Source organism: Aquarana catesbeiana, linkage group LG03, assembly GCF_042186555.1.
Source record: "Aquarana catesbeiana isolate 2022-GZ linkage group LG03, ASM4218655v1, whole genome shotgun sequence".
Taxonomy (NCBI): domain Eukaryota; kingdom Metazoa; phylum Chordata; class Amphibia; order Anura; family Ranidae; genus Aquarana; species Aquarana catesbeiana.
The window spans coordinates 86,471,660-86,483,735 of NC_133326.1; the positions used below are offsets into that span (position 1 = coordinate 86,471,660).

The following is a 12,076-nucleotide window of genomic DNA, read 5'->3' on the forward strand; positions in this document are numbered from 1 at the left end:
AAAGTGACATTATGTACTTACTAGTATCCCCTCTGATTTATAAAGACAAAAACCACAGTGTGTGTGGTTTTTGAAAATGATAATGCTCTATACCTTTTCTCACACCACCGCTGTGCGTTCCCCCTATGCTCTCCTTCCCTGATCTAAGGAGAGCAGTGGGAGGGGCTGAGATTCTCCTCTGACGTCAGCCAGCCAGCAGAGGTAGATCGTGTGACTGCATAGCGGCGGTGTGAGAAAAAGTATTTAGCATTATCATTTAAAAAAAAACACACATACAGTAGTCTATCTCTTTATAAACCAGATGGGATACAAGTCATTATGTTACATAATGCAGCAGAAAGGCGGTGGGAGGGCCAGGGAGGAGATTGGCTCTCACACAGAGAGGCAGGGAGGGAGGGGGAGAGGGGAGAGACTCAGAACACACAGCAGGATGACAGAGGCACATAAACTTACCATGGTATCAAGGATCAGCAGCCATGATTACCATAATCAGCACACACAGGGGGACACAGGAATAGGCAGGATCAACCAGGTATTTTACAGCATAGAATGGGACAAATTACACTGCAGAAGCACTATGCTATTTATCACGCTTTAAAGCAGTGGCCTCCAAACTGCAGCCCGGGGGGCCACAAAAGGCCCTTTGCATGCCTTTATCCGGCCCTTGGGACCCTATTCTTTCTGCTGATACAAGGCACTATTCCTTCTACATCAAACAATGGGGCACAATTCCTGTCACTTATACCAACAATGGGGAACTATTCTTCCCACTGACACCAATGATGGGACATCATTCCTCCTACAGGCACCAACTACATGGCACTATTCCTCCCACTGACACCAACAATGGGGTTTATTTCCTCCAAGGATGGGGCACTATTCCTTCCCCTCATATCAACAATGGGGCAATATTACTCCAACTAATACAATTGATGGGGAATTCTTTCATTCCTTTGACACCAAGGCATTTTCTACTCCCATTGGCCACACTCTGAAGGACAGCAAACTGACCCTTTGTTCAGAAAGTTTGGAGACCCCTGCTTTAAAGGAACAGGATCTTTTTTTTTTTTTTTTAGGTTTACAGAGGAAGTATCCTGCTAGAATTACTGCCTATGATTTGATGTTCTCAGTAATACCTTATGTGTGGGACAATCGCAGTTTGCATGCGTGCGGGACCTTTACAAGCGAGCACGGGAGGGGGGTCGCTTCTGCTGGCTGGTCGATTGGGTTGAGAAAGCGGCAGAAGGCAGCTGGGGGGGATGTTTGGCTTGTGGCCTGGGGGGGAATGCGGCCGCTTGTAAAAGTAGTACAGCTAGTTAGCCGCTAGGATTGTTTTTACAAGAGAGCTGACTGTTGCCCCTAAAACACAATACCTAGATTGTGGCCTGGGGGGAATGAGGCCACCTGTAAAAGTAATCCAGCTAGTCAGCTGCTAGGATTGCTTTTACAAGAGAGCTGACTGCTGGCCCTAAAAAAAACAATACCTGGATTGTGGCCTGGGGGGAATGAGGCCAGTTGTAAAAGTAATCCAGCTAGTTAGTAGTTGCTAGGTATGCTTTTACAAGAGAGCGGTTGGCCCTAAAAAACAATACCTGGATAATGCCTGAATCCACTTTACATCTGGTGTAACCACTTGAAGTCCAGCGATGCACCAGTATGTCGCTGGTTGTCAAGTGGTTAATGGCCATTTTCCAATCAATCCCCCATGTATTTCAGCATGTTCAGCTGTTCAAACGGTCGCTCCTGTCCACTTCTATTAAGGTAGGCTTATGCGCAGCCTGTACAAAAAAAAACCCTCACCCTCTTTCCTTGAAGGACAAGCCAGACCTTAGAAGTACATCCTTGTGGCTGCCTGGCTTGTTCAAACAGTGCACTCCCTCGTAACGGCAGCAGCTGAGAGAATGCACTGTGCATGTGAAGGGTTCGAACCACCAAGGGGTGACGCTGGACGAGCACTTCTAATGTCCAGCCTGTCCTGCTGCAGAGAAGAGTCATCTACAAAAGGAGTTTTTTCAGACAGGCTGCACGAGGTCTAAATGTACGACGGAGGGGACAGCAGCAACTATCTGAACAGTGGAGGAGTGGCATGTAATGTGCTGGGGATGCTGGAATGAATGGGGAATTTTCTGGAAAATGGCAATTAAGGTGAACCAATTCTTTAAAGCATTGAAAACATCTGTCAGGAAAGAAATATGTTGACTCCTGAAAATGACTGTCTGGCTTTAATACCTCCAATTTACAGGCCCAGAATGAGCATGCAGCAAATGAAAGTCAAAAAGGCAAATTATTCTGTTATTTACTAAAGTCAATACATTATCATGACAACCAGGGAAAGCACAATAGGAAAGGTAAGCAGCAATAACCCCAATATTTCTTGACACGGGGTTAACTTTGACAAACAAACCAAATGCTAAAAGATTACATATACATCTAACAAAGGAAGCTAAAAAACTATCACAGCCAAGACTTTTTCATTTGAGCCTGCAGAGGCAGATCACTAGTGCATGTGAAGGAGATATCAGTCACTTTCCCTTGTTGAAAGCAGAACAATTGCTCATTGGTCACAAAGACTCTTAATTGTCTTTCCAAGCAGTACAAGGCACACAGTGAATGAAGCAATCAGTTCACAAGGCCGGTGTTCTGTCGAGGAGTGCCCCTCATTGAATAGTGCCCGGGATGTACTGCTCATGCGCCGTACGGAACAGCACAATAGCTGACTTGCTGATCAGCTGGGCTGACGTAACCAGGGAGCATGCGCACATCGTAGGAGGTATCTCTCGATGGGAGATACCATTTCACAGGCACAATTTAAACCTATACAAACAGCGGGGGAGATCATAGTTCTCAGATTGTGCATCGCTGCTGCTGGAGGGCGGCTAGTGGCTGTTGAAGAGCTGGTTTTGTCTGTGTTGCAACCTGCCCTTTCACACAGGCGAAACCGGCCGTTTAACACAGCAAACCCGCCCTGCAACACAGACAAAACCGGACCATCAGCACACTGTAAAGCCGCCCCGCAACAGCGAGGCACAATGTTAGAACTATGGTCTCCCCCCGCTGTTTGTATAGGTTTGAATTGTGGCAGTGAAATGGTATCTCCCATCGAGAGATGCCTCCTACTTGGTTACTCTCCCCACTGTAGAGAGACAGGGCTGAGACCACATTCAAAGCCTGCATGTAGAGGATCTTACTGCTACCATAGGTGACCAGACCTTAAAAGAACTGATCCTCAACTATAATAACCAATGAAAACTCCCTGTAAACCGCAGAGAGGACTATCATACTTTTTAACTATCATTTTGCCAAAGCAAAGCTGGCACAGGAACTGAATGCAACAGAGGGTTTTCACATCTTTCCCCATATATCATTCACCTCCTTGAACAAGCAAATACCTAAAAACTGAACACACACATATACAGATGTAGTCTACACATACCTGTTGCAGTAAGTGTCTGTACACCTTGATATTGCGTTAATGTTGTACTCGGCCGCAGAGCATACAATACGTTATGAGAGTTATTAGCAGAAACCTGGGGAGAGGTCATAATATAACCCTAAAATACAAAAGATATGATCAATAAGCTTTCAAAATAATTTAACTGCATATATATTATATCTTATTAATTGACCATTGGACAATACAGCTTGAAGGCATAAGACATATACCTGGTTTAACATTACAGGCTGTGCAGGGATGGTGGCAACAGGTCGAAGTGGCTGTTGTGACACAGTAGGAAATGTGATGTTTCGACATACTGGTGGACTGTTTGGTGTGAATGCCACAGGCCTGCAAATGGGCTGCATAACCGGACTCGGTCTTGGTGGCTGCTGAAATGGAAGTCCTCCAATAGGTCTCCTTACTGGTTCTTGTATGCCAACAGGTCTTGGTAGTGGTTGAACAATAGCAGAACTAACTGCTTGTCTAGTAACAGGCTGATACATAGATGCAACCGGTTGATTGACATTAGCAACACTGTGTGCTGCAGTAGTGGGTTTGTAGTTTTTATTTGGCGATTGAAATGTAGTGTTGGTGCCTGCAAAAAAAAAATAAATAATGTTAAATCCATAATAAAAAGTCTACAAATTAGAACATAAACCTAAATTTATATTAAAAGACAATTACCTCTTGCAGGTGTTCCATTCTCAGCCCTTCCAACTGAAGTAGGCTGGGCCCCTGAAGAATTGCCTGTTTGATTGATTACAAACACAGTAAATTAATGTGTTGAAGGGAACATTGCTGGTGCACATAAAATGAACTTCAGTTCCTGCAGTAATTTAACTAGCAATTTACTAAAAAAAAAAAAAAAAAAAAAAAAAAAAAAAAAACACAAAACGGTAGAGACTAGAGGTGCGCATCTTCACTGGTCTCACGATTTGATTCGATTACGATTATCTGGTCAACGATTCGATTCCATGATGCATCACGATCACCGACGAACTCCCACTTCTGCTTGGGCCGCCTAGGCGGCCCTTCCTCCCTGCAATCTTCTGGGACACATCACAGGTCCCAAAAGATTGCCCAGCCATTCAGGACAGCGCAGTGAGACAGGCACACCCGGCTGTGAAGCTGCAAGCTGTCACAGCCGGATGCCACAGCCGGATGCCCACAGTAGTATTGCCAGCGCCGTGGACAGGCGGGGGTTAGAAGGGAGGGTTCGGGTGGCCACGTCGCTGGATTGTGAGACAGGTGAGTGTCTTTTTATTACACTTTACTGGAACTTTGAATTAAAAATAACCTCGCTCCCATAACCACTTCAGCCCCGGAAGATTTGGCTGCTGAATGACTAGGCCATTTTTTGCAATTCGGCACTGCATTACTTTAACTGACAATTGCGCAGTCGTGCAACATTGTACTCAAACAAAATTGATGTCCTTTTTTCCCCACAAATAGAGCTTTCTTTTGGTGGTATATGATCATCTCTGCGTTTTTTATTTTTTGCGCTATAAACAAAAAAAAAGCAACAATTTTGAAAAAAAATATATATATTTTTACTTTTTGCTATAATAAATATCTCCATTTTTTTCAAGGAGGACAAAAGGGATCACTGGTGCTCAATTGGGGGGTCCTTGCGCTTAGTGGGGGGAGATGCAGCCTTGTCTACTCCCGATCAAGTTGTCTGAGTTGATGAGTCCCTGATTAAGTTTTCTGGCCGCTTGTCTATCAAACAGTATCTTCCCAGCAAACATGCCAGAAACGGGGTCAAGATGTATAAGCTCTGTGACAGGGCCACAGGCTATACATATAGTTTTATGGTTTACGAGGGAAGAGACAGTCACGTAGAGCCGGAGAACTGCCTAGATTACATAGGGAGCGCTGGTAAGATAGTGTGGGACTTGGTGTCACCCTTATTCGGAAAGGGGTACCACTTGTACGTGGACAATTATTACATGAGCATGCCACTTTTTAGTCACCTTTTTGATTATGGAATTGGCGCATGTGGCACCGTGAAATCTAATCGCTGGGGCTTACCCCAACGTCTTGTAGAATCCTGACAGGGGGGCAGAGCCTGCTTGAGATGTAATAATTTGTTAGCAGTGAAGTGGGGGGGAATTCACTGAATGTTTTCGTTCTGTCCTCGCTTCCTGCAGACACGGCTGTCCAAATTCCTACGGCGACTGGTGTTGTGGTGAAACCCCTCTGTGTCCACGAATACAACCTTAACATGGGAGGGGTGGACCTCAACGACCAGTTGTTGGCGTCGTACCTAATTGCCCATAAGGCCAGACGCTGGTACAAAGAAGTGTCTGTATACTTATTTCAATTCGCTTTGCTGAACGCTCATGTGCTATACAGAGCTTCCGGACAGACTGGATACTTCCTTAAATTCCAGGAAGAGATCATCAGAGCCCTTATGTTTCCAGACGGTGCTCTTACCCAACTTACCCAATCCAAATGCAGTGAGCCGGCTGCATGAGAGGCATTTTCCTTTTGTCCTTCCTGGTACCCCTACCCAAAGAAACCCCAAAAAAGATGTAGTGTCTGCAGCAAACGCAGTTTTAGGCGCTTTTATTGTCCCTCCTGTCCTGACCAACCTGGTCTCTGCATTGGTGAATGTTTCAAATGCTACCACACACTAGTGGAGTTTTAGCGTAGAGTACAGCACCACACAGTCTTAGGCATACTAACACAGGGTCTCAAGGTCTGGAAAGATGTGATGGCCATCACATTTTGAGAGACCCTAGTTTGCAACGTTCAGTTTATAGTTTTTATAAAAGTGAAAAAAAAAAATAAAAAAAAACACAAAAAAAAAAAAATAAAATAAAAAAATCCAAAAATAGTCGTGGTTGTATTTTTCTCCTCTCTCTCTATTATCCGCTCACTATTGTTCTATATCTATTGTTCTCTCTATTTTTGCTATGTTTTATTGTGTTTGCTTTGCAGGTATGGTATGTTATACTGTAATGTTTGTTTTATTGTTAACCATCATTTGCTTAGCAGGTACGCCATTCAGCTGCAGCACAGGTTTGTTTATCTTGACAGCAACAGCATTTGCTCCCACGATACATAAAGCCGTGACTCCAGCGCTGTTGGAGGCGATTTCTCACCACAGTTAAAAAAAAAAGAGCATATATGCCGAAGTATGGGGGCAGCAGGGGTGGAGGAGCGATTTGCTCCTAACTTTCATCATAACACGGATTGCCCCCATGCTTCGGCATATATTTTTTTAGGCACAGATTGCAATGTTTTATTTTTACTATGTTTTATTGTATTTGCTTTGCAGGTATGGTAAGTCTTACTGTTATACTGTAATGTTACTTTGTTTTATATAATGTAAAATAAAACGTACCTGTGTTGGTGGTTTTTGAACCACTAATTTCACTAACAAAGATAAGTTCATCATCGTCTTCATCTTCATCATTGTTATCTTTATCTTGTTGTTGCCATGGTTCAAGTTCTTCCTCCTCACATTCCATCAAAAGTTCAGCCATTTCATCCTAAAAAAAAATAAATGAAATATCAAAATTTTAAGCAGTGGTAAGTAATCACTAGTTTAATTTTCAAACTCTTGCTGTGTTTGTTCTTAAAGGGAACAAAAGCTCAGGTAAAGACAAGGCTTATTGTAAATCAACTCCTTAGATCATGGGTGCTCAACCTGTGTCCCTCTACTTGTTGCGGAACTACAAGTCTCATGATGCACTGCAAGCCACTGACAGCTACAAGTGCCAAAGGCAGAGGCATGATGGGACACATCTCCCTACATAGGTTTTACATGTATATCTGCTGTCTTCACCTTTATATACTGTTTAGAAAGTGCACATCCCGTTAGAAGTTACTCTTCCTGGTTCCCCTGTAGAAGGGAATGCTTGCTATACACTGTATGACACTGTAAGACAGCTGATCAGCTGATTGGAGGATAGGCACCCCCCCCCCCCACACACACACACACACACACACACACACACACACACAAGCAGAGGTTGCCTGTGAATAGTTTAGCAGTCTGCCAATCTATTTATAGCAAACCCCCCCCCTACACACACACGCACGCACGCACACACACTTCTATCTCCCATCTCAGAGACCTTGTCACTGCGGGTTTACATCCACTTTAAGAACCTCAATACCATCATACAAAAATGAGATCATCTTGAGGTGTCTAGTTATACTGTAAACAGACAGATCTCCGTTCTGTCAGGGGAGAGGAGACCGATCTGTTGTTCATACTAAGTATGAACAATGATCGGTCTCCTCACCCAGGCAGTCCCATCCCCCCACAGTTAGAATCACTGCCTAGGACACACAGTTAACCCCTTGATCGTCCCCTGTTAACCCCTTCCCTGCCATTGTCATTTATACATAATCAGTGCATTTTTATAGCACTGATCGCTGTATGAATGTCAATGGTCCCAAAAACGTGTCAAAAGTGTCGGATCTGTCCCCCACAATGTCGCAGTCCCGATAAAAATTGCAGATCACCGCCATTACTAGTAAAAAAAAAATAATAATAATAATAAAAATGCCATAAATATAGCCCCTATTTTGTAGACGCTATAACTTTTGTGTAAACCAAACAATATACACTTATTGCACTGATGATTTTTTTTTTTTTTACCAAAAATATGTAGAAGTATACATATTGGCCTAAACGAAGGAAGAAATTTGTTTATTTTTTATTTTTATGGGGATATTTATTGTAGCAAAAAGTAAAAAATATTTTTTTTTTTTTTTTTTAATTTTCACTTTTTTTGTTTATAAAAATAATAAATTATTTTTATATATTATTATAATATAAAAATTTTTTAAAAATCGCAGAGGTGATCAATTACCACTAAAAGAACGCTCTATTTGTGGGGAAAAAAGGACATCAATTTTGTTTTTGTACAAAGTCGCACGCCCGCACAATTGTCAGTTAAAACGACACAGTGCTGAATCGCAAAAAATGGCCTGGTCATTAAGGGGACAAATCTTCCGGGGCTGAAGTAGTTAAAAAAAAGGTAATTTTGAGAGTGTTTGTATTCAATGTTTTGTAACATAAAGAAAGAGAAACCAATGTTTTTCAAAAGTTTGGGTATTTAATCAAAATAAAAAAACATGTTACGCTTACCTGCTCTGTGCAGTAGTTTTGAACAGAGCAGCCCTGATCCTTCTTTTCTGGGGTCCCTGTGACTCTCTTAGCTCCTCCTCTGTGGCACATAACACAGACAGTGTGGGTTGGGCCTCCCCCCCATTCCCTCATTACAGAATTTAATTAACAGCAGTGAGAGCTAATGGCTCCCGCTGTCATTATTCTGCCCAGTAAGGAGGCAGAAAACTGGGAGAGCCACTGATCTTATGCACAGCACTGGATCAACATTGGGTTCAGGTAAGTATAACCGGGGGGGGGGGACCCTGCAGTACAGAGCCTATGTTTTTTTTTTTTTTTTTTACCCTAATGCAGAGAATGCATTACTTGTTAGAGATGCACCAAAATTTCAGCCGCTGAAAAGTAACCACCGAAAATAGGGTTGTCAGCGCTTTGTCGATAACGGCACCAAAAACTAACACAATTTTGAGCGATTTTACTGTGCTTTTGGTGTGATCACGTGACTCAAAAACTGCATCCAAAAACATAACACGGGTGTGTTATTGATGCGTTCTTGCTGCATTTTCAATGCATTCAATGGGGAGGTGCGTTTTTCTAACTGACCAAAAATAACAGAAGACATACAAAGATTTTACAGGGATGCATTTTTCTTGAGCTTTTCTTATGCTAAAGCTGCCAATAATGGCCAAAAATAAATTCATATTCATTTAAATTCATGAGATTAATTAAAAAGTCAAACATAATACAATTTTATATAAAAATATATATATTTTTTAAAAACTGTCATCTTCAGTTTCGGGCAAGTGCATCCTGAATTTTCGGTTTCAGCACCAAAATTTTTATTTCGGTGCACCTCTAATTAAGTCTTAACGTTTTTTTTTTTTACCATAAGGACCACTTTAAATACCACCAAAAGAAAGCTATCTGTCTCAAAAAAGTACATAAATGAATTTGGGTACACGATTTCATAACCGAGTAGTTGTCAGCCAAAAATATCACAGCACTGAAAACCAAAAAATTACCTGGAAAGGAAGGGGTGTATAATGCCAGTATTGCGATAAAAAAAAAAAAGTCCTGAATTAAGGAAAAAAATAAACAAAGACAAATAAAAAAGAGATATACAGTGGGTAAAATAAGTATTGAACGCCTCACCATTTTTATAGGTAAATATATTTCTAAGGTGCTATTGACATGAAATTTTTACCACGTCGGTAACAACCCATGCTATCCATACATACAAAGAAACTAAATAAATAAAAAATAAATAAGTTCAGAAATTAAGTTATGTGTAATAAAATGGGATGACATGGGGAAAAAGTATTAAACACGCTAATTGAATATTATTTTATACTTGGTACAAAAATCCTTTGTTGGTAATGACAGCTTCAAGATGCCTCCTGTATGGAGAAACTAATGGCATGCATTGCTCAGGTGATTTTTTTGCCCATTCTTCCACACAAACAGTCTTCAAGTCTTGACGGTTCCAAGGTATCTCTTCTATCTTTAGTTCTTTCCATAGATTTTCTATTGGATTTAAGACAGGTGATTGGCTGGGCCATTCTAGCAGCTTTATTTTCTCTTTGAAACCAATTGAGAGTTTTCTTGCCTTTGTGTTTGGGATCATTGTCTTGCTGAAATGTTCACCCTCGTTTCATCATACTGGTAGATGGCAGATTTTTATCAAGAATGTCTTGGTACATTTCTCAATTCATCCTACCTTCAATGATATGAAGTTTGCCAGTACTGTATGCTGAAAAACAGCTCCACACCATGATGTTCCCATCTCCAAACTTCACTGTTGGTATGGGGGTGGTTTTGGGGTAAAGTACCATTTGACCTCCAAACATGGTGTGTATTATGGCACCCAAAGAGTTAAATTTTGGTCTCATCTGACCAGACAATAGTCTCCCAGTATTTCACAGGCTTGTCTAAATGTTGTGGAGCAAACGTTAAACAAGCTTCAACTTGCTTTTTCTTCAGCAATGGAATCTTGCGTGGTGAACATGCATACGGGCCATGGCGGTTAAGTGCATTACTTATTGTTTTCTTTAAAACAATTGTACCTTTTAATTCCAGGTCTTTCTGAAGCTCTCCACAAGTGGTCCTTGGCTCTTGGGCAAATTTTCTGATAATTCTTTTCACTCCTCTGTCAGAAATCTTGGGTCGTGGCCGGTTTATGGTAAAATAATGTTTTATTCACATTTGGATTATGGCCCCAACAGTTCTCACTGGAACATTCAGAAATCCTTCTGTAACCAATGGCATCAGTATGTTTTGCAATAATAAGGTTGCAAAGGTCTGAGAGAGCTCTTTGCTTTTACCCATCATGAGATGTTTGTTGTGTGACATCTTGGTAATGAGAGACCTTCTTATAGGCTATCAGTTGAGACCGAACCAGCTGATCTTAATTTGCACCGACAAGGGGCAGGATTGTTTTCTAATTAATTATTGATAGATTTCAGCTGGTGTCTTGGCTTTCCATGCCTTTTTGCACCTCCCTTTCTTCATGTGTTCCAATACCTATTCCCTGTGCCATTCCATTGTAATACATATAACTTAATTTCTGAACTTAGTTGTTTTGGTTTCCTAATATGTATGGATTGCATGGGCTGTTACCAACATGTGGTGAAAATGTCATGTCAATAGCACCTTTAGAAATATTTTTGCCTAGAAAAATGGTGACATGTTCAATACTTAATTTTACCAACTGCATAAAGTTGGTGGAAGACTCAACCTCTTGACATCTACCCATAATTGAAATACTAGTTTTAGATGAACAGACCCTGCAATTATAATCACTTAACAGGCTTTTCCTAAAAATATATGATTCATAAATGTAGCTCAGATGTGAAAGAGAATATTTATCAAAACAATGTTATACCACATTTAGCTAAATAATTTTAGCTAAATCATTTAAATTCCAAAAATATAATAATTAGTAAAGTATGATTAAATTAGAACACCTGTGCAACACATCTCTGAGACTTTTTGTAGAAATTCATATATGCATGTTACTTTTTATACCGTGCACCATCAGTCACAGAATATTAGCAGCAATTGGCAGGTCAGTAGAAGAATTGCTATAGAAAGTAATCTACAGTATATAAGCAGAATGTCAAATTTAAAGAGGAGTTCCACCCAGGGGGTCCATTAAAAAAAAAATTAAAAGTCAGCAGCTACAAATACTGCAGCTGCTGACTTTTAATTGGACACTTACCTGTCCCTGGGTCCAGCGATGCGGGGGATCGAAGCCCCGCTCATCCCCCCCCCTCCGCTCGTCGGCGCCGGCATTTCAACTGTCGGCGCCGGGCTGTGGCTTCACAGCCTGGCACCCACTGCGCATGCGTGAGCGGCGCAGCACGCCGTGATTGGCCGCTCAATCACCTGGGACCTGTAATGGGTCCCAGATTGACAGAAGGGAGGGAGCAGAGTGGAGCCCTTCCTGTGCCGAGGGGGAAGTGATGTCACCAGCCCAGGCAAAGGAAGAGGCAGACTACGAGGGACCACCTAGCAACAGGCATTTAGAGGCAAGTTAAAAAAATAAAAATCCAAAT

General features: G+C 41.6%; 1 protein-coding gene across 2 annotated transcripts in view; it reads right to left on the minus strand.

The window, feature by feature from the left end:
• The window catches only part of ZNF280D (zinc finger protein 280D), a 153,529-nt gene that overhangs the window by 110,423 nt on the left and 31,030 nt on the right, over positions 1 to 12,076 (minus strand). For both annotated transcript variants that reach the window (XM_073618781.1, XM_073618782.1), the window contains exons 2-5: positions 6,786 to 6,933; positions 4,121 to 4,183; positions 3,664 to 4,031; positions 3,434 to 3,551 (exon numbers count right to left, since the gene is read on the minus strand). In XM_073618781.1, the coding sequence (XP_073474882.1) occupies positions 3,434 to 3,551; positions 3,664 to 4,031; positions 4,121 to 4,183; positions 6,786 to 6,927 (691 nt within the window). In that variant the 5' untranslated portion in view covers positions 6,928 to 6,933. The remainder of the gene's footprint in view (positions 1 to 3,433; positions 3,552 to 3,663; positions 4,032 to 4,120; positions 4,184 to 6,785; positions 6,934 to 12,076) is intronic.